The sequence below is a fragment of the Artemia franciscana genome, chromosome 16 (assembly GCF_032884065.1).
Source record: "Artemia franciscana chromosome 16, ASM3288406v1, whole genome shotgun sequence".
NCBI classification, from domain to species: domain Eukaryota; kingdom Metazoa; phylum Arthropoda; class Branchiopoda; order Anostraca; family Artemiidae; genus Artemia; species Artemia franciscana.
In genome coordinates, this window is record NC_088878.1 from 11,063,091 (window position 1) to 11,087,205 (window position 24,115).

The 24,115-nt window shown below is 34.1% G+C and overlaps 1 protein-coding gene across 1 annotated transcript in view; it reads right to left on the reverse strand.

Annotated features, from left to right (window-relative positions):
- Positions 1-24,115, reverse strand: part of LOC136037067 (discoidin domain-containing receptor tyrosine kinase B-like) — a 184,432-nt gene that overhangs the window by 102,514 nt on the left and 57,803 nt on the right. Inside the window, exons 4-6 of the mRNA XM_065719504.1 lie at positions 20,138-20,369; positions 15,025-15,172; positions 10,887-11,066 (exon numbers count right to left, since the gene is read on the reverse strand). Coding sequence (XP_065575576.1) covers positions 10,887-11,066; positions 15,025-15,172; positions 20,138-20,369 — 560 coding nt within the window. The remainder of the gene's footprint in view (positions 1-10,886; positions 11,067-15,024; positions 15,173-20,137; positions 20,370-24,115) is intronic.

Consider the following 24,115-nt stretch of genomic DNA (forward strand, 5'->3'; position numbering starts at 1 on the left):
ATGCAAGATGAATAACATGGAAATTCACTTAGCATCTACTTCAAAAGGTTCTACTAAAGCAAAAGAAAATGAAAAAAATGGTGACAGCAGCTCGGTCAACCGAGGATGACCGATCGTGTCAATTCTAACTACTCCCTATTCACATTGCAGCTAAGGGGCAGTATGCAATATGTCATTTTGTGTATGTCAAAGGCAAAGAGGTATGAGGTAGGACTGCAAGCTGGAGGACAGAAGCAGTTGAATAATTAACGGTGAGGGAAGAGAGGTGAGTAGACAAAGGTGCGCCGATGTATCGGAGATGATTTATCCTATTTGTTTTCAGATTAATATGTCATACCATAGAAGAAGAAAAACTACATTTTGAGATACTAGCGAACATAAGATATGTCATCGAATTCTTATTTCCAGAAAAAGAAAATGAGTAGTTTTCTTTTTGTTTCAGTTTTACTCTTTTTTCTTTTTTTTTTAGCTATTGGTTAAATACTATGCCACCTCTTTTACAGACCATAGAGTCGTTTTTGGAGAAAAACGTCATGTGTTTATATGGGTTTGTTTGACTTGTAACTCAAATCTTATTTTATCTTCTGATATTTCCAGCAACTATTTTCCAATTATTTAATTTTAAAATAATTTAAAATTTGGCATGAAGTAGAAAAAGAAAACCAAACTTCTTGAATTTTAAACAATTTATTTCCCTCGAGTAGACCAAATTTAAAATGTTATATGAATGTAATGTGTTTTAAAGTTCTTTGTTTATTTATTGCAATACTCACTGGGATTTAAATCTCTTATAAGGCTACTTTAAATGATTTGTAAATGTAGCTACGGTTTTCCCCGAATTTGGCTTGGTCATTCAATTTTGGCTTCTAATTCGTTTTTCTAAGATATTTTTTTTGTAATAATGTAAGATATCAAAATAATAACATTAAAAATGTCCGTTTCCATAGGCTTAAAATCGAAACTCTTCTAACATGACTAATTTATTTTAATGTAATGTCCACTACGATACATTTTTGCTTATTCTTATAATTCTTTTTAATTATTTCAAAAGCAGGAAAAATAAGCAAACGCATTATATAATATAATTAAGTATGCAAAAACATATGCGAAATAAGAACCATACTAGTTTCAATTTTTAAAAAAGGAAAAATTATAGTATCTTGCTGGTTTGTATAAATAAATTGAAATAAGCTTGGACGACAAAATCCGATATTCTTTCGCAATCTTTCAAGAGACAACATACACATTTATGAACAACTGATGATCTATTTATTTACAGAAACACAACCGAAAATGAGATAGGCTTCTTTTTAGGGGGGGGGGACTTCGCTTCCCAAACCCAGCCCATAAATTTGAGCCTCAATAATTTTCCCATAACATGCTATAGGCCTATTCACATAAATAAATTTTAATTTCTAATATTTTTTTTTCAGACTCATCACAAAATCATCCCTCACACAATATTAAATTTCCGAGTAGATGGTTAGGCTTCGGCATGCAGACAAATTTAAATTTCTAAGGTAATTTCCAAATACAATCATTAATTAAAAACTCGCAGCTTCCGATAGAATACCTGCTTAATAAATATGCACCATATAAAATATGAAAGCGAAGAATGTTTTTTTGGTCTAGTATCTGTTTAACTAATAAATCATCCTTTTACTATTAAAACAAATTATATGCATGTTTAAATAATATTATACATGTTTTCTAAAATCCAGTCTTTCTGATTTCAATAAGGAATTTCTATCAAATTATATGTCTTTTCTAAATAGATTCTTTGCTGGGGTTTTTGCAGACTGGATTATGACCTAATAAAGTAAATAATAACGAGTTGGAACGAAAGGACAAGGTGTAAAAATGCACACTCATTCATGACTTTTTGTTTATTTATGAATACAAGTAATATGGTTGAATATTTAAGGGTATAAACTCGATAATGGTCATGGGCAAATAATCAAAAGATTCATTTGAATACAAAAATGGAATTTTACATACTTTTGTTAGATAAAACAAATCATAAAGGCATTTCAGATTCCTTGTCTTGAGGGTTGCACTTTTTTTTAGCACGGATTGTGACACTACTAATGCAGCACCACCAACGTTGCTTTACTGCTAATGTTTGCAAATATTATAAACGAAACGTGGGCAGTCCGAGGGGCTACCAGCTTTCTGTCACTTACTGTATATCTTAGAGCACTGCTTTTCTACAACGCATGACACACTTCCGCCATACCACGCGTCTTTCTGCAATTCGAATACATCTCCGTACGTATGGTGAGCACAATGTAATGCAGAAGACTTTTAAAAGCGCATAGTGCCATATGCGCATAGACTTTTGAAAGCGCATAGGGTAATCAGTCAACATACCAGACATGAAATTCATGAATAAAATGCTTCTTTTTAAGAAAAGAATCGTAAGTAGCCTCCTTTTCATTATCTGTAAAGATTGTGGTAGCCTTCTAGATGGCCTAGACTAGGCACTTCGGACTGCCTACCAGGCTCAAACTCTTTACGCAGTTATCAGTCATGTTGATGTAACTTGCAGAGGCTAAGCTTAAATTGCACAAAGATGCCTTTTTGTTCAAGCTATCTCGGGCCTAAAAATTTTCCTGGACTTCCGCTGATCTGAAATCCTAGCTAAGCTTTTCGGCTGGGACAATTCAAAAGTTATTCTGTAAATTTAATATTCATACTTAGCAATTAAGCATGTTGAATGAATTACTACAGTCAGAATTCTATTATTATCTCTTTTCGTTTAGTCTTAGTGTCATTTTTAAAGTTTTTTTTTTTTTTTAAATGAGTTATGTTTCCTTTTCTTATTTACAAGATTAGTGGAGAAGTTACATTATTGGTTGCACAATTATTTTTTCGAGATTCGAAACACGCACAGAAAAAGTCTCCTTTGTTTAAATAGCAGATCATTTTTGATAGTAATAAACAAACATCGATTTTTTCCTTCTTTCTTTCATTATAAAATTTATGTCTTATAACACGGGAAATTGTGAATTAGTTCAGCGGATGAGTTTTTCAAGTAAATTTTAGTAGGCTACTCTTGATTACAATACCTTGCCCAGAAAATTCTAGGTAGTTTGATGTTTAAAAAACTCTTCACAGGGAGATCCTTGGGGAGAGAAGTCTTGCATCCCTCTTTAGTGAAATGTCCTCCCCCAAGAAAATTTAAATTAAGTATGTGGTTGGTTACTAAAAGCAACAAGGCAAGATTTACGCAAGATAAGATGATAGGAGCTCCGTTATATCTCAGTAAACTATCATGCCCAAAACAAAAAGATACAGATTAGAAAAATTAAATACAAAGTGAAATATCTTAACAAAGTAGCGGTTTCAGGTTGCCGTTTTTTATATTGCCATTTTGCCATAGTGATTTCATAGCTACCGAAAAGAATGTAAAACGGTCTAGGATTAGTCAGCTGAAAATAATCCACCAAAAAGAGACAAGCTATAATTTTTATTGGTTTTAAGCAAACCATTGTGGAACGCCAATGTGAAACCACCATAATGGATTATTATCCGTTAGTTACGCTCGGAGTAGCACGTTTACTTTATAGGCGGTAGAGGAGACAAACTATGACTGGGACAGAGCACTTTATTTTAGTGCCGTCAGTTTAGGAATATTTAGGGGGAGGGGGAAAGTTGTTTTTTTTTTCAATTTTGTCAATAAAAATACCGTCCTATCCCAAAAAATACAATTTTTGATGAGCTTCCCTCAAAAAAGGCGCATCTCAAAGTCTTGGGGGAGGGAAAGGCCAAAAATATAGGAGGCATAGGCCTCTTTCCCATCAAAATTACGCCATTGATTTAGTACCTATAGCCCAAAGACGACAAAACACAAATGTTACTAAATTCTTCAACAAAAAGAAAAATATTTCAATTGATGAGTTTAAAAACTACATTTCTGCTGTCTGTAAAATTATTAAAATATTCCCCCTTTCCTTTTTTACAGATCAATGTATAGAATATCAAACCTTGAAATAGAATACCTTTTCCCTTATCCTCAGAATTCTCAAGATCATGCAAATCTAAAACTTAATTCATCTATCGGGAGTAGAATCTATACAATTTCTTAGTTCATGCCCCGCATTTCCAAAAGAAAAACAGCTCCAGTATTTAGAAGGTTCCTAAGAAGCCATTACTTTACATTATCCAAGATCCCCTTGTCCGATGCTGAACGATTTAAGACAACTCTTCCACAGAAAAAAAAATTAAAGGAACTCTTAAATAACGAGTTTTGTTTGTATTAGTTTCCCTGCGATTTGTTAAATGCGGATAAATTTTAGAGAAGAATTTGCTTTTAGAATGGGACTTTCTGCGAGGTGTAAATGATCTATATAAAATAAATGGACGGGAATATTATTCTCCGTAAAAAATAATTATACGAGCAAGGGAAGATTGATGTCAAATAATATTGACTGAACTCTTAGAGAATTGCGTATTAGCTTTTCTGTGAGATTATTTAACGGATAAAATAAATTGGTGAATTGATCTGAGAAGAGCCTTCATTTTCAGAATGAGACTTTCCGTGAGGTGGAAATGATTGATTTCACAAGCTGGATAGAATTATTAATGGTCCATAAAAAATTATAAGAGTAATGGAAAGGAGGTGTAAAATATTGCAGACACTCAAGGAAGCGTAAGAGTGGGGTTTAATATTAGCCACTTGAGCAATGCGAGAGAAAATATTTATTTGCAAGATGTTATGAATCCATGAAAGCATTCGGTATGCAATAACTATCATACAAGAGTTAAAGACCTGAGAAATAACTTTTTGAAATATTTAAAAATCACCGTTTTCAAGTTGAGAGTGAACTACCTTTACTGTCATTTGGTACTGGAAGAATTGACGTTGGATTTTGTTATAAGCAAATACAATGGAAATTAAATTTTATTTTTTTTATAGAGTTTTAGCTTTTAAGCACTAAACTTATGAGTATTCAAAAATAATTCGTATCAATTCATTTCAGTATTTTTGAATTTTTTTTCACCCTTATAGTTTTATATATAACTCATCAGGACCCTTTTATTGTTTGATCAAACTTTTAGCAAGAATTAAAAAACAAAAACAGAAAAAAATCAAGTTTTTTCAACTGAAAGTAAGGAGCAACATCAAAACTTAGAACGAACAGAAATTATTACGTATATCAGGCGGGTTGCCTCCTCCTCAATACCTCGCTCTTCACTCTAATGTGTTTAGTATTTAAAAAAGTTAAACTTAAGCGTAAAGAGCGAGGTATTGAGGAGGGGGCAGCTCCCTCATATATGTAGTAATATCTGTTCGTTTTAAGTATTAATGTAGCCCTTGACTTTTAGTTGAAAAAATATTCTTTTTAAATTTAATTTACGATAGTTCTTTAAATAAAGTTGGGAATTCCTGTTCCCCCTCAACGGAAAATTCCCTCCCCCTACAGGAAATCCCTACATAAAGTTTCTACCAGGTAAAATGGTTACCATTTTCAGGTTACCAGAACATCATAGAGAGATCCTTAATGCCTCATTCAGAAACTATTTTTCATATTTACGTGCTTTTCATAAATTCTGCCACCTGAACGTACCATATGGCACTAAAAAGGCACTTTTGTGCCATTTCTCAAGGGCTGGCACTAGCAGGCTACCAGTACATCATAGACAGAATTTTTATGGCTCATATAAAAAATATTGCTCATGTCTACGTTGGTCCTATGAATTCCACCATCTGTAAGTTCCAAGTAACACTAAAAAGGGCACTATTGGAGCCATGTCTCAAGTGGAAAAGCTGGGGCTATTGCAGAACTTTTAAAAGTTATGTTTAGACTCATTTGAAAACTATTGCTCATATCAACATACTTTATACCAATTCTACCCTTCTCAAGTGTGATGTAGCACAAAAAAACAAAACTTTTGGTGACACTTCTAAAGTGGAAAGGATCAGTACAAAACAGGTATTATTGTAATAGTGATGTTCCAGAACCCTTAACTGGAGGTTTACAATAACCCCTTCCGTACACTCCCCCTCTCAGCCCCCTTAGTAAGTTTCATAAATCGTCTGCTCACCAGTCAGCTACTGCAAAGTTAGCAGGCTGCCACACCATAGTAGATAGATGTTTAATGGCTGAATTAAAAACCATTGCTTAGATTTACTTAGTTTTTACAAATTCTACCATCTATTAGATTTCACAGATATCAATGTTAGCTAGTTTCTTGGGAGAATATGCAATGAATTTTTTGTCATGATTGAAGCATTAGCTGCATTCTAGTATAGAGCGAACCCCAGCCCATAGTAACTAAAAGTTGAAGGATATTTAAACGGTCTTTTTTATTCTTTTTCTAGGCCTACCGGGTTATTAAACATCATATAGAGACGTTTAAAGTGGTTTATATAAATTCTGTCATCTACAAGCGCCAGATGGCACGAAAAAAGGTACTTTTCATGCCATTTCTCAAGGGGTGGGGCTAGTAGGCTATTAGGACATCGTAGATAGATTTTTGAGAGATCATAAAGAAATATTGCTCATATCTACGTTCTCTCTATAAATTCCACCATCTGCAAGTTTCAAATGACATTAAAAAGGGCACTTTTGATACCGTGTCTCAAATGGAAAAGCTGAAGCTAGTGGGCTACCAGAACTTTTTAGGGTGATGTTTAATGGGTCTTGTGAAAATTTTTGCTCATATCTATGCACTTTTTATCAATTCTACCATTTGTAAGTGAGATATATCACTGAAAACAACACTTATGGTGCCACTTCTTAAGTTGAAAATCTTGGAAGTATAAAACGGTAGCATTGTAATATGGTCAAAACCTTTAACTGGACCTTTGCTAGGACACCTCCTGCATTTTCCTCCTCCAGGCCTGATTAATAAGCTAAAGCAATTAAAGTCCTACAAATACCAATCTATTAAATTAGATTATTAGAGGTGTGGTTCTGTTAGTACAGCACTGAACTTCAAATATAGGATCATGCGTTCGATTCCTGCTTAATATTTTTTTTTAATTCAATCATGGTTTGTCCCTTCTTATGATTACTTTTCAGATAATTCACCGTTTTTGCAAATGTGATGCACTCATATTTCAAAGCATTTCCCGGGACGGCTTATTTTACAGCTATTACTCATATCTACATGCTTTTTATCAATTGTACCATCCATAAGTGCCATATTGCACTAAAAACGGTACATTTGGTGCCACTTCTTAAGTGGAAGAGTTTGAAAGCATAAAACGGTACCATTGCAAATATTATGGTCCAAAGCCCTTAACTAGAGGCTTATAAGAATCCCTCACGCATACTCGCCCTCCAAACCCTCTTAGTAAGTTCTTAAATCGCCTACTCATCTTGAAAGTATGAAATATTATTGCGAAAACAAATTAACTAAAACTAAAAACTTTTCAACTAAAAATCTACCCAAAATTAAAGTTGAATAATCAACAGTTTTGAATTTAACCTTAAAACTTCACTCTGTGATGAAGCTTGTGTGCTAGTTCTAACGGTGGTAATTAAGAGGAAGGGACGTCCTTCTATCGGCGGTAATTAAGAGGAAGGGAAGTCTATTATGTCTTATTTGATCTTCATTTCAAGTAATACTTAAGCATATTTCTTACAATTTACATAATACTCACTGTTGGTATTATAGCTGGTGAGATCAAAATGCAATCTGATAAATCAATCCAATATTTCTGTATGCGGTTCAATGACTTTGCGGTTATTAAAAAACTATTTAATTTTACGCTTATGTTTTGAAGATAACTTTAATTGTATCCTGAAAGTTACTGATGTCACAATTGGCGTAAGACTATGAAAAGCTTTAAAGATTAGTTTATTTTTCTCAGGCTACATACTCACTTTTGACTCTCGAATAAATATTCCTGTTTTTTAAACTTGACGTTTGTGTTTTCAGTAAGGCGCTAGTTTTCTATAATCCTAGAAACAGAGGGAAACATAATCCGTTGGTTCGTTTGTGTTATTTTCATTAATGCGGATTAGATAGGCTGTGAAGAAGCAATTTTTGTTTGTTTAAATTTCAACTTTGCTCTTTACTTCCCTTGGAAAACTTTTTTTTTTCAAATTAATCGCTAGTAGGATCTAGTAGCATATAATTTGGGGAGTCTGCAGCCTCTACTAGCTTGTTTACATGTTGATTTTTTTTAATAGCATATTTCACGGCATTGATTGAATAGACCCCTTAGTAGGAAAGTTCCAGATTAATTTGAAGTATCAAAGGTGGGTGCCCGTTATGCCAGTTACGTTAGGCGCCAGTTACATTGGATATATAATATCCAACGGGAAATTAAGTTAGCTTGTAGGAATGTCTAGTGAAAATCTCAAATGGTTGAAAACAAGTTTGAAAACACTATTTATCTCATGAAGGTATTGACGACCAAAATAGAGGAAACTAGGAAAAATCTGTAGACTATTTTCAAGCCCCAATTCGAATTTGATGCCAGAAACCCACTAGCCAGAAACTCCTCGTACAAGAAGTCTGGGAAATGTAACGATCGCCTTTTTACCTCTAGAGGATCCTTAGCCCCTCGTGAATATTGATTTGCTTTCCGTTAGTCAAATATATAAAAGAAAGGTAATATCCACAAGCTAGCTAGCAAATATCACTAGTGGCACCAATTATAAGGGGTGTTATACTTAGATTTTTGCCCCCCCCCCTAAGATTTCAAATTTACCTTTTGTTTTGGGATTTTAATTTAAAAATTATCCTTCGCCCTACATCTTGAAAAATACATTTTGTTCCCCCCCAAACATTTTTGTGAATTGGTGTCAAGTTGCTTGTCTCTTTTTTCGCTTGTCGTCTTAACGATGAATGACCCATGGTTTTTCATATTTTGCAGTAAGATAACAAAACCAGTAATTTTATCAGATTGATTTATGAAAAAAAATTTCAAAAAAACATGTTTCAAAGAAAAGAAAAAAGCTATATCCATACCTAAGACGAGCAGAAATTAATTCATATAATAATTCAAACCTCAAGCGAAAAGAAAGTACTATGAATGAATAAATGTAATCATGAAACGAACTGAACTTAAAACGGAGACAACAAAATTTGTTTATCTAGTTCCAGGTGTTGCACATGGATGCAACCAAACTTCAAAATCCTTCCTTAGAATCGAGGTCTACTTGGCCCTTTTTACGTTCCCTGTAAGTTCTCAGCATATCAGAGACAAAACAAATATTAGGTCTATTTCCAGGCATCGGTTACTGATGCAGTGCAAATCATCTCCAATTTTTGTATTTTGAAATTATGTTTTCAGTTTTAAATGAATTATGTCCCAAGTATTTGCTCTATTGGTTTTTCTTGGAGTAGCGAAGACTTAGGACTGGGAGCCGCTTTAAATCCTTGGTAAATTCAACTTGCATGGTTTTTGTTCCGACGGAGAATTTCATAGCTTTCGTATAAAAAAAGGTAACCTAAAGTATTTTCCAAGAAAAATTTGCATTTGACCATGCACGAGATTCATGCCTATTATGTTGGACGGTGGACAATAGGGGGGACAGAGAAAAATATTGTCCCTATTTTTGATATCTTGAATTGATAAATTCCCTTTTTCGATTTTTGTTTTATTTCCATTTTTTCGATTAAGATTCTCTCATCCCCGTCTACGTATAACTTTAAAACGGATCGAAAAAAAAAATATATCTGATACTTTCCAAACCTACTTTTAGAAAAGAAAGTACGTAGGCTTTCTTTAGGGCCTTTTTCAAGGAAACCAATATTTTGCTCAAAGAATTGAGGATCTTAATTGGGAGCCAATGAAAAAATGACTCATTTTGTAAGACCTAGTCCTCAAATTATTTTTTTTACAATAGGTTTCCCCTGGTCCGGAGAACTGCAGCAGTCATTTTTCAAAAGGGCAACATGTTTTTTTACCTACTTTCAGACCCCCTAACACCCTCCTCTTTTTAACAACATGTTTGGTCCCCTTTGCCTGGGCAAAAAGCGGAGAAAATTTTTCAGACCATTGCAGGATTTCATATCTGGTGGCCTCCTGATCCAGCTAAAAATCGTCGGCAATTTCACAGACCTCCTTTTGGGGTAGACAATTTCCGTATTAGGTTTTTTTATTCGTGGATTGCAGTTACCATAGCCTGGTGACTCAAAGATATGAGTTTCAACCCGATTAAAGAAGTACCCTTTTTTTTACCGTACATTTTTCTTTGCAGCTGTAAGTCTCAAACTAATCACGAATAAGAAGCTTCTTGGCCCATTTTTGGTCTCTTTAATATCCTCCTCCGACAATATCTATTATTCTCTAGCCCAGAGAGCAACTACTGAAAGTTTTACGCAAATTTGACAAACAAGATTGAACATGTGCCGCTTTACCAACTTTGATACATAAATATAGCCAATTCACAAAATGCATGGTCCCTGTTCTAGGAATTATGGAGGAACATCACTCCCAGAGGCACTTTATTAGATTTTTTGACTACTTTGAATAAAATGGCTATGTCATAATTTGGACTCGATATCAGGTGATGGCACGGGGTCAAGGTAGTAAAAAGAAGCAGACAGAAAGGCTTGATGATCTAAAGTCATTTTCGCCCCAAAAAAGAACACCAAAACTTCCTATTTCTAATAAAACAAGCCTCCTATTAAATTTCTATGACCATACCTTTCAATAAAAGTGCCTCTGGTAATATAAGTCACCGGTCAAGATCAAGCGCGTGACAAAATGAATTGCGGTGCGTAATAACTTTAAATGTAAACATAGCTTTTGATCAGTAAATTTAAAATTAATGTAGCTATATTTAAAATGGGAAAAGCATAGTTTTCAACATAGTCGTGGTAGTCATTTGGCTAGGTTAAACCCAGTAATTATTCAATCTTAATTTCTTTGCGTAAATATTGTAATTTTTATTTTGAATAGTCTCATTAAAGTAGCTTACCTTTATCACGCTCGTAAAATGTAGACTTGAAGTTCTCGGGGCCAAGTCTACCATCCGTTAGTTGCCCCAGACCTTGTTTAAGGAAGGATCCATCCCAGAATCCATCATATGACGAGTCATAGAAATTCCAATTCGATCCCCTTTGGTCTCCTTGTGGCATAGAATAGCTTAGTATACCGTCTAAAAAGGAAGCAATTATTAGATTTTTAAAAACTTTTATGATTGGTTCCCGTCAAATATGAAAATAGCAGCAAAAATGTGATTTTTACAATGAGGTGCGAAAACTGAACAATCTTTGCGATCTTTCATTTTAATTAAATAGAAAAACTGGTTTTTTAAACTGAAAGTAAGGAGCGATATTAAAACTTAAAACAAACAGAAATTACTCCGTATATGAAATGGGTTGTCCCCTCCGCAATCCCTCGCTCTTTACGCTAAAGTTTTTAATTGTTTTAAAAAGTAGAATTGTGGCAAAGAATCAAACTTTAGCGTAAAGAGCAAGGGATTGCGGAGGGGACAACCCATTTCATATACGGAGTAATTTCTGTTCGTTTTAAATTTTAATATCGCTCCTTACTTTCAGTTTAAAAAACTAGTTTTTTTATTTAATTTCTGAACGTTTTTAAATTAATGCATTTTTGATTTTGGCTCTCCGCACATTAATTATTAAAATGAAATTTGCATATTAATTTGTTTTGGCTAAACGGCTTTCTCTTAGTTTTGATCAGACAATTTTGAGAAATAAGGGGTGGGGAAGGAGGCCTAGTTGCCCTCCAATTTTTCGGTTACTTAAAAAGGCAACTAGAACTTTTAATTTTTAACGAACGTTTTTATTAGTAAAAAATATACGTAACTTAAGAATTAACTTACGTAACAAACTTTTATACTCTTATATTTTTTATTATGTATATGAGGGGGTTTGTCCCCTCGTTAATACCTCGCCTTTTACACTAAATCTTAAGTTTTGTCCCAATTCTTTAAGAATGACCCCTGAATCAGAAAGGCCGTGGAATAAATAGTTGAAATTACTAAAAATACTTTAGCATAAAGAGCAAGGTATTTATCTCCTCCTAAATACCTCGCTCTTTATGCTAAAGTATTTTTAGAACCCCTCATATGCGTAATAATCTCTGTTCGTTTTAAGTTTTAATGCTACTCCTTACTTTCAGTTGAAAAACTTTTCGTGTTTATTTTTTCATTGTTTTTTTTATAGTAATGCTAGAAAGTCCCGCGCCCTTTTCATTGAATTTCTCGTCCCCCATGACAAAATCCTCCAAGAGAAGATCCTCCCACATAGCCCCCTCCCCTCAACCCCACCCCAAACCAAAACAATCCCCCTGAAAACGTCTGTACACTTCCCAATAACCATTACTGTATGTAAACACTGGACAAAGTTTGTAACTTGCAGCCCCTCCCCCAGGGACTGTGGGGGAGTGAGTCATTCCAAAGACATAGTTAATATGGTTTTCGACTATGCGGAACAAAATGGCTATCTCAAAATTTGAATCTGTTGACTTCGGGAAAAACATGAGCGTGGGAGGAGGCCTAGGTGCCCTCCAATTTTTTGGTCAGTTAATAAGGGCACTAGAACTTTTCATTTCCGTTAGAATGAGCCCTCTTGCGAGATTCTAGGACCACTTGGTCGATACGATGACCCCTGGAAAAAAAAAAAAACACGCACCCGTGATCTGTCTTATGGCAAAAAATACGAAATTCCACATTTTTGTAGATAGGAGCTTGAAATTTTGCAAAAGGGTTCTCTGATACGCTGAATGCGATGGTGTGATTTTCGTTAAGATTCTTTGACTTTTAGGGGGTGTTTCCCCCTATTTTCCAAAATAAGGCAAATTTTCTCAGGCTCGTAACTTTTGATGACAAAGATTAAATTTGATGAAACTTATATATTTAAAATCAGCATGAAAATTCGATTCTTTTGATGTATCTTTTAGCATCAAAATTCCGTTTTTTAGAGTTTCGTTTCCTATTGAGCCGGGTCGCTCCTTACTACAGTTCGTTACCACGAACTGTTTGATACCGGAGTAAGTTGATTTTTTCAACTTAAATCGCAGTCATCTTTTGAAATGAGGATTTCTTAAAGGTTACAACTCTGAAACATAAAAAAACAAAAAATTATTAATTTGCATAATTTGTATGACAATTTTTGTGAAAAGTGATGATTAGCCGGGATTTTCAAGAAACTTTTGATCAGACATGTGAAAAAATGTCAAAAATGAAATAATTCAATCAACACAGAGTTTTATCTTCGAAAATAACAACAACATAACAGTAATATTGATTAAATAAATGTTTCAAATTAGAATAAAATACGAAATTTAAACACCCTTTTATCAAAAATCCAATCTATAATTTACTGAGAGAATGATAAATATTTATAGTACATTCAAATTCCAGCGTAAAGAGCAGATATATAAATATAATAATAGAAAAAACACTCAATCTTCTTCTGTTTTGCAAAATATTTTCTCCATCTTCAACCCTGGCAAAGCAACTCAAAAATCTTCCGTCAGTTTAAAATTGCTATCCCAAACATTGCAGTAGCTAGAGTAATAACTAAAAACAATAAAAAAGTGAATATGACCACCCAGGATTGGTTTTCTGGACTATTTCAGTAGTCTCCGCCTCTTCTTTTATGTTGTTGTTGTTTGTTGGTTTTCGTTTTTTTCTTTATCTCTTTTGATCCGTCTTGTTGAAAACTTTATATTTTTGTATGTCTGTGTAATCACTTTATACCGTGCAGTTTGAAAGAAGTTAAGAAGTTTTTGTTGTTTTTTTGAAGTGTTTCTCTTCGCACTCAGAATGTATTTCTTCTTTTTTTTCTTTCGATTACTGTTCCGTCTTTTCTTTTTTTGTATGACGGGTTTTCCAATAGATAAATAATAAAATTAATAAATATATATATATATATATATATATATATATATATATATATATATATATATATATATATATATATATATATATATATATATATATCATGAAAAGAGAAATCACCAATGCAACAGCACAAACACATTAAAAAAAAAAATATATATATATGTTTTTAACTATGTAAAAATTGCGAATATACAACATTCTTCGATGTCCCATTGTCTGTGCATATAAATAGATTGTCAGGTTTACCGACTCTTGAACATGCGACATAAAATTGTCCATGGGAAAAACAATCCATATTCAGATCTATTACCTCATTATTCTAATGATTGCCCTTGAGTTTGATGGTGATTGCTAATCGAACACTCCCTGTGTCTCCGTCGTCATTTATATATCCCCCTGTGCCCCCGACATCCCCATTGTAGTTGTGTCCCTGTGTCCCAGTCGTCATTTATATTCCCTGTGCCCCGGTGTCCCGGTCGTCATTTCTGTTCCGGTGTCCCGGTCTGTAATTTATCTTTGAGTGTCCCGGTCGTCATTTATATTCCCTGTGTCCCGGTTTTTAGTTTTCTTTTTCTCCTTTATTTTTCATTTTTTTTCCTTTTTTTAGTTTTTTTTTCTTTTTCAGTTATTAGTTTTTTTAGTTTTTTTTAGTTTTTTTATTAGTTTTTAGTTTTTTTCTTTTTAGTTTTTTTCTTTTTTAGTTTTTAGTTTTTTACCTTTTTTTAGTTTTTTTTAGTTTTTTAGCTTTTTTAGTTTTTTTAAGTATTTTCTTTTTAGTTTTTTTTGTAGTTTTTACCTTTTTTAGTTTTTTTTCTTCTTTTGTATTAATGCTAAAGCCAAGGTTCGAACCTGGAACCTCTCGGACCTATAATCTGGAACATAACGCTTTACCAACTCAGCTACTTCGGCTTGAATACATTCGTTTTTGAATTGGTATATGATGAAATAATTCAGACGTCATATGCGGACAGACAGACAAACACACAAACAAACAACTTATTTATATATATATATATATATGTACGTTGAGAGAGAGAGAGAGTGACAGTGAGATTTTTAGTATGCAATACTAATAAAAGATGTTTTTAGCAAGCAGAAAACACTGAGAATCCATAAACAGTAGGAACACCAAATCCAGTGAAGGAAAATTGTATGCTCATATTCAACAAATGTCAAAATAACAAAAAAGTAGATTAGTAACTGTTATTTTCTATTTATTGTAATTAATTGTCAACTAGCTTACCATTCCAATGACATCCATAAAGTTCCACCCTCATACAAACCATCCTCACATGATGACTGTGCGGAAAAAATCTGATTTTGCTTGCAAAAATTGGAGGGTCAAGATCCTGCTTAACCGGTGCATAAGTGTTTATATTACCACGCAAAATCTAGAAAAAAAAAGGCTATATATATATATATATATATATATATATATATATATATATATATATATATATATATATATATATATATATATATATATATATATATATATCATATGTAATAATATATTGACATCTGGTTTGGGTTTTCGGTTTTAGATCAAAGACAGCGTAAAAAGTCGGCAAATATTACTAATTGACTTCATTAGTAGAAAGTTGAAACCAGCCGTAAGAAGTTATGTTTTTCCTTAAACATTAATCAAGTCTCTTCCTACAACATCATTACTATCAAAAAGTCACTATTATTACAGCTAACATTGTACGATATGCCCGAAAGGCGTAATCAAGGGTAGTGGAAAGCTCACAGAAAAGGGACTAATTAAAACGCATCCTTAACGTTTGTTTAGTTTATGAAGTCTCTAAGATTGGTGTACTAATAGGCGTATTTTTGGTAAATGAAAAGCCATATTTAGCGAACTAAAAAAAAAAAAAAAACACACCCACGGTTATAATTAAACAATAGAAAAAAAAGTTCCAAATTTCAACCATATGGATATGTAATAGGCCGTGAGGACTGACATCATGAGCTCAAGCAGCAGGTTGAGGTCACATTAAAAAAATTAAATAAAAAAAACAAGTTTTTTAACTGAAAATAAGGAGCGACATTAAAACTTAAAACGAACAGAAATTACTTCGTATACGAAAGGGCTGGTTCCTCATCAAAGCCCCGCTCTTTACGCTAAAGTTTGACTATTTCTCTCAACTCTACTTTTTAAAACAGTAAAAAACTTTATCGTAAAGAGCGGGGCGTTGATGAGGAAGCAGCCCCTTTCATATACGAAGTAATTTCTGTTCGTTTTAAGTTTTAATGTCGCTCCTTACTTTCAGTTAAAACAATTTGTTTTTTATTTATTTAATTTCTGAACGTTTCTGAATCAATGCATGTTTTGATTTTGCCTCTCCGCAGTTGAATAATTAAAACGAAATTTGCCTGTTTATTGTTTTTGGTTAAATGGCTTTCTCATAGTTTTGATCGAATGATTTTGAGAAAAAAGTAACGGGGGAGGAAGCCTAGTTGTCCTCCAATTTTTTTGTTACTTAAAAAGGCAACTAGAACTTTTAATTTTTTACGACTGTTTTTATTAGTAAAAGATATACGTAACTTATAAATTAGTTTACGTAACGAACTTTTGTATTCTCATGTTTTTATTACATATATGAGGGGGTTCACCCCCTCGTCAGTACCTCGCTATTTACCGTAAAGCTTAAATTTTGTCCCAATTCATTAAGAATGACCCCTGAACCACAAAAGTCGTAGAATAAAAAGTTGAAATTACCACAGAACATGAGCCTAAAACGAATGAAAATTATCCGAGGGACCCCAACCATCAAACTTGTAACAGAAAGATGGCAGGTTACATCTTGTTCAAAACCGGAATCATGCAAATCTTTTTTTCAATCTGTATGATTAGACGGAAGAAAGGTTTTTCCTTGAAATTGGTCAGGACTTTCCTTGAAAGTCATCACAGGAGTACCTGGGGAGTGGGGGCAAAAAATAATGGGGGGAAAGAGTTTCTTAAGTACAGATACTAAAGAAGTGTTTTTGATATGTAAAGGGGAGGGTGTGTTTTTTTTCTGATTTGTTGAATAAAAATAACAAAAAGACATTTTCAAAATCTATGAGCCCAGGCTAGACGCCAAAGCTGCAAACTCACTATGCGGAAAAACAAGGTGAGAACAAAGTGCGGAATTTGCAGTATTGCTGTAGACCAACTTTGTTCTAGTACACATATTCATTCGGTACACACAAGTACACACATATTCGGTGCACACAGGAACTAAGTCCAAGCTCAAAACCGACTTGGTGCAAAAGCAAGCTAAGTTTTGACGAGGAGCAGAATAGAGCAAAATCTATGCAGCAGAGCTACGCCCTGAAAGGGCAAAAAATCCAACAAATGGTCCATATTTTTCACAAAATCGTTCTTAGTCTAAAATCGGGATAAAACTGCCTAGGTCCGGCTCTGGAATGTTAGTTTTTGGCTGGGCAAAAACAGAGGATTTTCAGTCTATGTGATGGAAGAACCAAAGTTCATCGGCAGCCCCTTGGATTTCTATTCACCGCTTACTCTTCAGGAGACACTAAGTCATGTAATACCTTGTTTAAACTGGAATCATGTAAGGTCTTATCCTTGAACAATCACAAGATACCGTGGACACTCCATCACCCCTCCCGCCAATCATTTTTTGCAGAAAGTTAGGTATGTTGCACCTTGTTTGCGCCAAAATCTTACAAAAGTTTAATTTGACAAAGTTAAGTGTAATGTGACAGTGTGGCCCATAGTAAACCCCTCCCCCCAACTATCACCGACTCTTAAACATAAAAACTATGTAATTTTTATACATCGGCTAGAATCTTCTGGAGGAAGTACCTTGGGTCACTATGACACAGAAAAAACGGTTTTTAAACATATACGCCCCTTCTCTGACATCAGCACAAGCCTGTTCATATTCAATTGATTTTTATGAAGCTAGTACCGTGGGCTAAGTCGACAGGGGATACCAGATTTTCAAAGGTAGACTTCACATCCAAATATATCCTACCTTCCATAAATAGCGCCTAGTTCCACTTGAATTTTAGTGAGCAAATACATAGCCTACGGTAAACTAGACTTCTCCCAAAAACTTTGAGACTGCTGGCTGTATCCAATGTAGGTGCCAGGAGGCTTCAAAGCTTCAAAATATAGAGTTTCACGAGCTTTTAACCATTGAAACACCAAAAACGCCAGGATTGTAAAATTCATTGGTCAAACATCCATTCCCCAATACCTACAAAACTATTCTTTGATTGGCATTTCTACCTTTATTTTATTTTTATCTTAACAAAGAAACTTTGAAAATTTTATCTTGAAAAGGTTGTTTTAAAAGTAGTCGAAAAAAAACATTTATTTAATTTAATTTAAAGACAATAAAGAAAGAATTCTCACACGAATGACCAATGCCTATACATACGCTCACGATACACGCCACAAGATAAGTATAAAATGCCTTCTGCCCTTAGAAGACCAGTAATAATGCAAGAACTTCAGTCCATGTGATTGAACATATCCCTCTCTATACATCCCAATTTTGCAAGTCTTGACTTATTTTGAATAAAATCTAAAGAATTAAAAATCTAGGCTTAAAATTAGACTTAAATCTTATTTGATTAATCAAGCTAAATAACAAGAGCCAAGAGCTCATTTGGCAATTGTGACGAGGTTGGAAGAGCCAAGAGCTCATATAGCACATGTGACGAGGTCGGAACCTAAAATAAGACTCGGTACAAGAGTTGTCAATGTTGCTGTTCTTTGTTTATAGGCAATTATTACAAAGATAAACGATAAAAGATTAAAATATAGGCTTAACTTCACTCTATAATTAACTAAAAAAAAAACACAGACTTTAATTTCACCTGGGTCAGGGACTAAACGACATTCTTCTATTTTCAGAAGTTTTTTCGACACTTCAGACAAAATGAACCATTGACTAGTTAAATACTTAAGCAAGAAGAGGTTATTTTCTACAGGGGTATGAATTTATCCGTTCTACCGGAACATAAAAAAAAAGACAAAGAAAAAATACTTTGGCGTCTTACTCTTTGCGGTTAAACAAAACGCTGCAAACTGATTTCAGGGTAGCCTATCCATAAAACATGCTAGTTACAACCCATTACGGAATTTTACAGTATAAAATATTGTCATTTGACCTCTGTAGCTCACGCACACAGTGATGACGCTGATGAAAAACAGCGCGGAATTCTTAAGTTAAGTGTTTATTACTAATGTTTAACGTTGTTTTCATTGTAAGCTGTTTGATGTAAACTCTCTATTAATAAGCAATTCGTAGACAAGCAAAACCATGTCATACTATCAAAAAAGGAAAAAAAAAATCTGTCAACTAAGGTTTATGTCATGTAAGATTATCCCTGCATAGTAATGACAAAGTATAACATGTTTTCAATGTAAATTAGAGACCAAATTTGGGTATGGACGCCAAAGTAGATGATTCATGGAGGTAGACTCATCACGGTACAATATAACGGCACAGATACGGATTTAACAATAGCAGTTATGGATAATATTGCTAATTTTCACTTGGGGGGTAAGAAGTCTCATCAGTATATAGTACTTTTAGTTGGTTAGAGGCATTAAAGAAACGAATTTTGATTAAATGATTTCGAGAGGAGTTTTATAAGATCAAACATGTGATTTTTTGTATTTCTGTGTTTGCGACAAAGATTTTTTACACGAAACGTCAACTCCTAATAAAACCTAACTTTATTTACATATCCTCAGGAGTCTTAGCCGCTTTAACACATTAAAATTTATAGAAAAGAAAACATATTTTTATCGGGCATATTCAGATGCATTCACAGGACCCTAAATACTATGATGCTTAAGATCGTCCCAGACGTCTGTTCCAAAAGTCTCATTTAATTTGCATGTTTTTGTGTATTTGACGAACATGAGGAGCTTATAAAATTCAGCCTTTCCTTTGCCTCTAAACAAACTTCTGCGTGGATGTCTAACACGAATGAGCATTCTAAGAGAAGTACATTGTTATATAGGGAGTTACGAGGCACGCGTAATTTTCAGAACCTTCTTGGACGCCTCCACAAAACATTCGTATCAATCTGACATAAGCTACACACCGTAAATTGAGAGGTGTATCCAGAATCGAGTGGGTGGGTGGGTTTGAAGCTCTCTACCCAAAACTATCTATCCAACCCATAAATTAGCATTAACAATACAGGTGAAATTAAAATCCCTGGAAATACCCAAACAAAACCGTTTTTGGAACTACCTCCCCCCAACAAAATCCCTCATCATGGCCCTGCATAATTCACACTGCGAATTTGCTTTCATTCTCGCTAGATACTATTTGTCTTCTCCTGGGAAATTTAAAGCATTGATCTAAGTGTAAAAAAAGTACCTCTTCTCCTTTGTAGTTTTTATAGCGGGTCCATTTTCCAAGTGACTCTCGCCAGTACTCAACCATAAAATGCTCTGCGTATTCTTGGCCCTGGCCATTCCCAAAACGCCCTTGTGTCTCTAAGCTAGTTATTACATGTGTGATCTTCAGATTTACCTCCAGCCAATCACTTGGTTCGTGCATAGTAGGCTGGTTGGGACACCACGCTCCTCCTAGTCGTTCTTGTCGCACCCTGTAAAATTAAGTGTTTTGAATTTTTACTGCTAAGACTCCTGCTAATAACACCTCATTGTAGCACCAAGCCACCTGAGGTCAAAGAAGCTACGCACGCTTTTTTTTACAAACCACTTTGTTCAGGACTTCGCTCTTTACTTCCTCTCACGAAGTTCTGATTTCCCAATGCTGCGGGTAAATGAAGCTGTCCACTTGAGGGATTTTTATTGTATAACATCATCTCTTCATCTACTTTAACTTCTCTGCTATCGTACAAGAAACTAGAATTCTGATACTGACCTGCTTTTTTTCAGAGTAATAGTTCTTGTAACATGTGAGGTTAATCTTGTACCTCAAGTGTCAAGGTTTAATTAATATTACTTATCAGATACGTGACTGGTAAAGACCGAAACCGCAAATCAATGAATATATAGATTTTTCAGTAGGTACCACAGTAGAAAAAATAAAGACTCAATCGATAAAAAACACATCTTTCTAATTTTACAGTTTGTGTTTTTGTTTTTTTCCTTTCCATCATATGTTTTGCTCAATCTTTTTAGTTTTATTTTTTCGCTAATAAGGGCCTCCGGACGTGAAGCCAAAATATTTGAACTTTTATTATTATTAGTTTTAAAAAGCTTTTTCCACAAAATCAGTTTTTCATAGAAAAGCAAAGAACTCCATTAAACCGAAAATGAGCATTTGAAATGAAATAATCTAACAAGCGTGAAACTAAACTAACACAAAATCAACATTAATAACTAAATGAAACCAAAAACGAACAGAAATTACATTAAATAACAGAGTCAAACTCAAAACAAGCAGAAATTAACATGAGTAGGAGTGACAACCCCCATACTTTCTCAAGACTAGAACAAAATTAGTACTTCACTAAAAAAATATGTTTTATAGACTGACAATGCACATGGATTCGTTTTTTTTTCGTTTTTTTTTTTTCAGCAGCGTACAAATTATGTTCTGGCTTGAGAAGGTATGGCGTTTCTCAATCCACCAGTGGCGTAGTTTGGGGGGAGGCAATGGGGCAGTAGCCCCCTAATAATTTGAAAAAACCAACTATAATTCATTAAGTAACTTTAAAACTGTTACTCGTTTTAAGCTTGAAATTCGCTCTTTACATCGATCAGATAGTTTTTTTTTAGTTTATCACACCTCGTTTTTAATATAAAAAATACTAAAATTAGTGGCGCATTACGCTTCCTCATTAATATTTATACAAATATACCGCCTTTGAAGTCTTATCATCAAGGAAATAGGTCATCTACTTCTTATAGAAGCTCAGCGTAACATCAACCAGGGAGGCTTTTGCTCTTGTTGGCAGGATTAGTGCTTGAAACCCATAAAACGAGAAACAAGTTCAACTGTTTTCAATATATGTTATTTGATACTTGGTCTAGGCTATCTCATAGGGCAGTGCCGAAGGAATTCAGAAAGACAGAGGTGTAAGAACCTAAAATCCTGATTAATGAATGGTATTACGCTCTTGTTGCTATTGAAACTGGTTCCAGTGGTGCCAACCACGGGTGGGGGTATGCTTCCTATACCCCCCATCCCTTGATTTCAAAAATAAATTTTTATTTGGTATTTTCATAGAAAAAAAAAGAAGAATATAGGATTGAGGCGATTGAATATGTTAAAAACAATCCTTTGACCTACTTAATAATATGTCGAATAATTTTAGTTAACACATTTTGACCGCAGCTGCACTAAATCTTACCCACCCACCCCTCCTTCCCCCTAGTATGCAAACGTGACTTTGCCATGTGTCTCTCTGGTTTAAAACCGAAAAATTAAATAAAAAAACATTAAATGTTTAAGATATTAAAGATAAACATTAAATAAAAAAAACAAGTTTTTTTAACAAAAGTATACGTTGTGAGTGTCATATCGCACTTTATGATTGCCTTCACAGTTCAGAATTAACTAATAAATGTGATTTTATAGGCCCTTAATTGCCCCGAAAACGTGAAGCTCCAGTGAAATTAGGTGGGGGTACAATAGTTCCATATGAGACAGCAAAGGAGTTTTTCAAAAATACAGTGTTGTATCCTGTTATTGATGTTCTAACTGCAGAGATTGAAAGTAGGATAGAAGAGAACATTTTGGACGATTTGAACAAATTAAGCGTAATACTAGGTACAAACAACATGAACAAAGACAATGTAAGCTTTGTGTGTGAATACTATAAGCCCGACTTTGAAAGCTGCATGTCTGAGCTACAGCGTTTTTACGGAGTTGAGGATATAAAAAACAAAAATATTCAGGAAAGAACATCTGTTTGGCTGAAAAACACTTGAAATGTGTGTTTTCTATGATATTAGATCAATTTAAACTGTAATTAATTTTTTCTATGAATTCTGCGTAATCTGAAAGATCTTTTTCTTGCCTTCGATGGTTAAAGAGGTACTGCCGCAACACCACGGGACAAGAAAGATTGTCATCACTTGCACTATTGGCATTTGTAAGAGAATTACAAACTGACCTTGATAAAGTAATTAAATTAAAAAAAAAATTAACTGAAAGTAAGAAGCGACATTAAAACTTAAAACGCACAGAAATCACACCGTGCATGAAAGGGGCTGTTTCCTCCTCAACGCCCCGCTCTTTACGCTAAAGTTTGGCTGTTTCTCTCAGTTTTACTTTATAAAACAGTAAATAACTTTAGCGTAATTAGCGGGACGTTGAGGAGGGAACAGCCCTTTTCATACACGGAGTAATTTCTGTTCGTTTTAAGTTTTAATGTCACTCCTTACTTTCAGTTAAAAAAAATTGTTTTTTTTTTTATTTAATTTCTGAACGTTTTTGAATTAATGCGTGTTTGATTTTGGCTCTCCGTAAATGAATAATTAAAACGAAATTTGCGTATTATTATTTTTTTTTTTTTTGATAAATGACTTTCTCTTTCTCTTTGATCAGACGATTTTGAGAAAAAGGGTGGGGAGGAGGTCTAGTTGTCATCCAAATCTCGATTACTTATAAAGGCAACTAGAATTTTTAACGAACGTTTTTATTAGTAAAAAATATAAACTTACAAATACAAATTTGTAACTTACAAATTAACTTACGTAACGAACTTCTATATTCGTACATCTTTATTATGTATATGCGGGGTTTGCCCCCTTGTTAATGCCTCACTCTTTACACTAAAGTTTTAATTTTGTCCCAATTCCTTAAGATTGACCCCTGAATCACAAAGGCTGTAGAATAAATAGTTGAAATTACTAAAATACTTTAGCGCAAAGAGCGAGGTATTTAGGAAGACATGAACTCCTCATATGCGTTATAATCTCTGTTCGTTTTAAGTTTTAATGCTGGTCCTTACTTTCAGTGGAAAAAAAACTTTTTCATATTTATTTTTTCAATTTTTTTTTAATAATACTTGAAAATCCTGCGCCCCTTTCATGGAATTTCTCTTCTCCCATGACAAATTTCTCCAAGGGAAGACCCTCCCACGTAGCCCCCTCCCCTCAATCCTCCAACCAAAAAATCCTCCTGAAAATGTCTGTACACTTCCCAATAACCATTTCTATATGTAAATAATGGTCCAAGTTTTTGACTTGCAGCCCCTCCCTCGGGGACTGTGGGGGAGTAAGTCAGCCCCAAAGACACAGTTGTTATGTTTTTCGACTATGCTGAGCAAAATGGCTATCTCAAAATATTGATCCGTTGAATTTGAGAAAAAGTGAGCGTGGGAGGGGGCCTAGGTGCCCTCCAATTTTTATGGCCATTTAAAAAGGGCACTAGAAC